The 5,857-nt window shown below is 44.9% G+C and overlaps 1 protein-coding gene and 1 pseudogene across 2 annotated transcripts in view; both read right to left on the bottom strand.

Moving 5' to 3' along the window:
* The window catches only part of TERF1 (telomeric repeat binding factor (NIMA-interacting) 1), a 65,493-nt gene extending 62,748 nt beyond the window's left edge, over positions 1-2,745 (bottom strand). For both annotated transcript variants that reach the window (XM_006860017.1, XM_006860016.1), the window contains exon 1: positions 2,454-2,745. In XM_006860017.1, the coding sequence (XP_006860079.1) occupies positions 2,454-2,745 (292 nt within the window). The remainder of the gene's footprint in view (positions 1-2,453) is intronic.
* Positions 2,746-4,052: 1,307 nt separating this feature from the next.
* On the bottom strand, positions 4,053-4,690 carry LOC102819716 (annotated as a pseudogene).
* Positions 4,691-5,857: the final 1,167 nt, after the last annotated feature.

Here is a 5,857-nt window from a genome sequence, read left to right on the forward strand (position 1 = left end):
ATGAACCTGACCTATACCTCAGAGCGGCAGTTACTCTAAATACCGACAGGGAAAGAGTCTTCACATCAAGTATCAGTGCTATCTGCTCTGTATACAGGGTAGATAGGGATGGGCAACTTAGACACTGGCTACCTAAAATGAGGGGGCAATAAAGGCACGAAGTGACTGGCTTACAAGGTTTCAAGAGGAAGTTTACTTTAAGAGTATGGGGGGTGAGAAAGAATCCTCACTGAATAGCTGCCATCTTGTCTAGATGGGTCTGGAGAAAAGAGATGGGGTTAAGATTCATAAGATTCAATAGTGAATAATTGTTATCATGACTAATCGCAACTGTCACAATTGTAAAGTTTTGTAACAAAAACAAGGGAGTGGTTAATCTTACAGTCCAGAAACAGAGGACCCTAGGACCATCAAGAGAGAAGTGCACAAGCAGAATGCAGGACCTTATCAAGAGAAGCCAGCAGAGCCAGAGATGGGGGCATGGAGAGGGGGAGTGGCTGAGGACTCTAGATTCAAGGACCAAGAGGAGAGGGACTAAGAGCTGGTGGCCAGGAGCAGACTTGCAGAATGTGTCCTTTGAAGACATACATTATTATATATGCCTGAGTGGTATTTTTGTTTGTTTTTTAAAAAGCTAAAGTGGATAGAGAGAAATACTGTTACCTGATGGTATATAGAGGGGATTATAATCAATGTAATGAAACAAGGTGTATGATTTGTTGAATGTAAAACTGATGATATGCCCTGTAAACTTTCACTCAATCCACAATAAAAACCTTAAATTAAAAAAATACATATCAATACTTCCTAAAAGCCTCATAAATTAAAAAAAAAAAAAAAGATAATGTAATTTTCCCACAAACTTTATGGAAATTCTGGCAAAGAGTGAGGCCCCTTGTTTAGTCAATTCTGAAGCAATATCAGAGCATCTTTCTTACCTTGTTTCAAAAAGATGCTAGTCTTCTCTATGGGACTATGTCTCTGTCAATCAATTACAAGCTGTCTAGACAGATTTCACTAACAGTCACAGCTATGCAGAGTTGCTGAATTGGAACTAATGCCAAGGTACGTCACCAGACTACAAATCACAAAGCTGACAACAACAACAGGAGTCTTGGTAAAGTGCTGTAGGATAACCAATGGGCTTGCTAACTGCAAAGTCTTTGGTTCAAACCCACCAGCTGCTCCCTATGAATTGTAACAGACTCCATGGCACTTAATAAAAGCATAGGAAGGAACAACCAACCAAATATGAGAAGGGTAAGACAAAAAGAATTGGTACTAAGGTTCCAGTTCATACATGCATGTGCTTATTTCAAATAACATACGTTTTGACACATCAGTGGATGACTGCAGCTAAATTCTCTCAGTAATCCATTAGTCTTAGTCTTGGTAGGGTGCATTGGGGAGAGGGAGGAAAGGTGCAATCAGAAGAGCAGTTCTAGGATTCTAAGGGGATCTCCTGAGCCAGTTATGCAGAAATCAGCTTTAGGAGGTACAAAGAGATAATGTTGATAGATTTTCTTGATGGTTACAGGATGATCACAGTGACTTAACAGGAGACAGTATTAAGAAAACTAAAAACTGCATTGTGAGAAAATGGGCAGTCAGGTTGCGCAGAGGAATTTTTCCCCATCCCTAAAACAATGCACCTGCTGCTCATTTTCCTAGGGTAGTAAGGGCTGTCCTCTGAGAATCTCCTTAGAAAACGTTACCTCATCTGCCCTATAGCCTTCATCTGGCCTCTTTTGACTTCATTGTGTTCCGATCTTGCGGTTAGCAATCCAGCGCTTAGAGAAATGGAAACACCACCTTCGGAAATGCTTGTTGTTAAGTGAGCGCCGTCGAGTCCATTCAGACTCAGAGCGACCCCACATAGGGTTAGGGTTTTCGAGGAGTGGCTGGTGGACATAACTGCCAACCTTGTATAAATCCAATGCTTATCCTACAGCGTCAAACCAGTTCTTTTTAAGAGCTGTCGAGTCGGTTCCAACTCAAAGTCTCCAAAGCTGTAAATCTTTGAAGGAACAGTAAGCCTCATCTTTCTCGGTTGCACAGACCCACCAGAGGAAAGACAAACCCAGAAACAATACCTTCTTCACATGTTGCTATTTTTGCTTAATGAAGATTCCTATGGTTTTGTAGCATTAAAAGAAACTGAAAACTAGATGAGGTGCAATTTATTTCACACGCTTTAACTACTTCAATTTTCTATCAATTCTAATACTACACGGGTATTATTACCTTCATTTTACTTGAGAGAAAAAAGAGGCCAGTCAGCTAATAAGGGGTGAAACCAGGATTTGAACTCCAGCTCAACCAAGAGCCCGGTCCCCGGCTACCGCGCAAAAGCAGCACCTCTCTTCCGACCCCGCTGTGGGCAGCGCTGGAAACAGCCTCCTCCTTACCCCGCACGGTTCTCGTCTCCCGGCGCCAATGCTGCCAGAACTCACCCTCGGCGCTGTCGCGGGTCTGGTGGAAGTCCTCGGAGCGACCGTCGCGAAAAGCACGGCAAAGAGAAAGGCAGAGGAAATCTAGCATCCAGCCGGCGGCCACGGTCTCGGCCTCGGCCACCAAGTCGGCGTCCTCCTCCTCTTCCAGGTTCCCCATCTGCGCCTGACACTCGAATTGCTGCTCCCTGATATCTCCTGCAGTTTCTGCCACCCGCTCCTCTGCAGTATCCGCATCCTTTCCATCCGCACATCCCCGAGAGCTCAGAAACTGTAAGTTTGCATCCTCCGCCATGTTAAACAGCTCGCGCGGGTTGTCGACTCTCAGACGCCGAGCGACGATAGGTTCGTGCTTAGGGCGCGAGACATGGCGGCAGGATTCTTCCGGTGAGAAGCGACCAATCACACTGCGAGGACGGGTACACGGCTAGAGCCTAGCTTTCTGATTAGCCAAGACTTGAGCGTTCCTCACCAGCAGAGAGCTTTGGCTAGCGACGGAGAGGTGGAGAAGTGAAGGAACTGAATTAACCCCGTTTTAAATTGCTGCAATGTACCGGCAACCTGATTAGTTAAAATAAGGGACGCATTTGAAACCTGCTGTTATTGTTGTTAGGTGCCCTCGAGTAGGTTCTGCCTCATAACGACCTTGTATAGGGTTTCTGAGGCAGCAGAAAAATCTCATCTTTCCCTCGCGCAGTGGAGTCTCGAATTCCAGACCTTATGGTTAACGGTCCAGCGCGCCACCACACTCTTAACTCTCCTGAAAGAGTATTTCAGTCCAGGTCTGAGATAGACTAGAGAATGCAGCTTGTACAAAAAGTGAATGCTTATTTTGAATTTTTAAACCTTAAACCTGAGCGTGGAGTCCTGGTGTGGCGCAAAGGGTTCATGCGCTGGACTGCAAAGTTTGAATCGCAAGGTCGAGAGTTCAAGCTCACCAATCGCTCCTTGGAAATCCTATACAGGGTCGCTATGAGTCGGAACTGACTCCAACAATAATGATGTTTGGCGGGCATCATTCACAGGTTAAAGGGCAGACATGTTAACAGGAGTGACAGGTCAGGTAATATACCACAAGAGGAGGGTAACAGCGGAAAGATGAAGGTAGCAGCAGACACAGGAATGACATAGTTAAGTACTGTTAACTGTTGGTACATGGTGGTGATAACAATCACTGTAATGAAACAAAGTATATGATCGGATCTGTAAACCTTCACTCAATTCACAATACAAAGTTTTTATTTTTGTATTTTTTTTCTTTTGAGCAGAAAAGTTTTACTCCTTTTAATGACAAACAAACCACATCCAAGGCCGTAACTTACAGACAAACCAAAGTAGACGTTGAAAGCATTAGTTATTAAGATACAAGACATACAATAGGGATCTGGGGGGAATGCTTCACTATTAGAAGCTTACACCAAACCTTGCTGGAATCAACAGTGGGTCTCTGTTAGTAGCGTGGGTGTGGCTGAGAGTAGGTGTGTTCCTGCAGAACTGAAGAACAGCTGTGCTTTACAATGACAGAAGCATTTTAGACTGCACTGGTATGGAACATGTTTTCATGTTGAAAGGAAGTGGGAACCAGCTCCCTCCCATAGGGCATTAGGCTGCCTTGCAGAGGGCCATGGAGGAGAAGCGTACCTTCCTTTTCTCACGTTCAGTGAATTCTCTGCAGACTTTGGCTGCATCCTGCAGTAGAGACTCCTCTGAACTGGAGCCAGGGTTCACTGGAAAAGGCATCCGACCATCTAGTTCATAGAGGTTGCCATCCACGTTGTTAAACAGAATAAAGTGCAAGTTTACGTTGTCATCGACCCAGCACTGGCCCTCCTGAACCACAGCATAATGGACTGCCTGGATGGCCCCGTTCTTTTCAAAGCATTTTCCTGTCTTCAGGGGACATTTCCCTGTTTCAGAAAGAAAAAATTTCAGGACTGACCCATTCTCGAATGCCAGTTTGTCCAGATTATTGGCCACAGGAGTTCCCAAGGGTCTGCTTCATAAAGTACACATAGGGCTAATGTCTTGTCCCTTCAGTTCTTCAATCTGTTTTTTCCTAAAATTCTCATGCTGAGCAGTGAGTGGAAAGAGCAGCAACAGCACGCAGGCAGGCTCTGGTACGGAGCCCAGCAGTCTTTCAACCCCAGCATATTCAGGAAGCACCACTGGCCGGCAACCCCCAACTGGACCAGCGCTTTGTTCAGCATCTCTGAGTGAATCTCCATCATTTTGAGCTGCATCTTTGAGAACAGCAAAAGAAACCACAACCTAGATGAAAACAACTTGGAGCCGCCCAGGCTGCCTCAATAAACCACCAGCCGGACGCATTGTAGGGCCATGCAGTCTCACTAGCTGATGAGATAATCTGCTGCTGGTGGCAATGACAGAGCTGGGTGACCGTTCTTTGAATGTATTGCGCAGTCTTAATTTTTTCAAAGTTTGCTTTTTTTTTTTTTTTTTTAAGAATATAAGCATGCTAAGGTTGTTAAGTGCCTGCGAATCAGTTCCAATTCATGGAGACCCTGTGTAGGGTTTCCAAGGAGCACCTGGTGAGCTTGAACCACCAATCTTGAGGTTCAAACTGACCTTACAGTTCAGTACGTATCTTATAGTACCACACCAGGACTCCAACAACCATCATTGTTGTTGCTGTTATGTGGAGTTGGTTCCGACTCATAGTGACCCTGTACAGGGTTTCCGAGGCTGTAAATCTTTATGGGAGCAGAGCGCCTCATCTTCTGCCACGGAGCAGCTGGCAGTTTCGAACTGCTGACCTTAAGGTTCACAGCCTGATTCGCTACCAGAGAACTTAACAACCATCATAGAATGTTTCTTTTATCAAGAAAACCTTTTCACAACATTGGTTTCATATTTATTTCTGTGATGAACTATTTTCACTTAGCATAATGCCCTTCAGGTTCATCCATGTTGTGAATAAAACATCTTTATTCTTCAATGTTTTGTGGTGTTCCATTGTGTGTATAAGGAGCTCTGGTAGCGTAGTGGTTACGAATTGGGCTGCTAACCTCAAGGTTGGCAGTTCGAAACTACTAGCAGTTCCGCGGGAAAAAGATGAGGCGTTCTGCTCCCGTAAAGATTTACAGCCTCAGAAACCCTGTGCAGGGTCACTATGAGTCGGAATCGACTCTACAGTACTTAACAACAACAATAATTGTGTGTATATGCCAAGTTTGTTTAACTATTCTTCTGTTGATGGGCTTTTAGGCTGTATGCATCTAATGTACTGTTGTTGTTGTTAAGTGCCGTCGAGTCGGGTCCGACCCATAGCGACCCTGTACAGGGTTTCCGAGGGTGTAAAATCTTTACGGGAGTAGAAAGCCTCATCTTTCTCCCGCGGAGCGGCTGGTAGTTTCGAACTGCTGACCTTAAGGTTCGCAGCCCGATTT

The sequence above is a fragment of the Chrysochloris asiatica genome, unplaced genomic scaffold (assembly GCF_000296735.1).
Source record: "Chrysochloris asiatica unplaced genomic scaffold, ChrAsi1.0 scaffold00036, whole genome shotgun sequence".
Taxonomy (NCBI): domain Eukaryota; kingdom Metazoa; phylum Chordata; class Mammalia; order Afrosoricida; family Chrysochloridae; genus Chrysochloris; species Chrysochloris asiatica.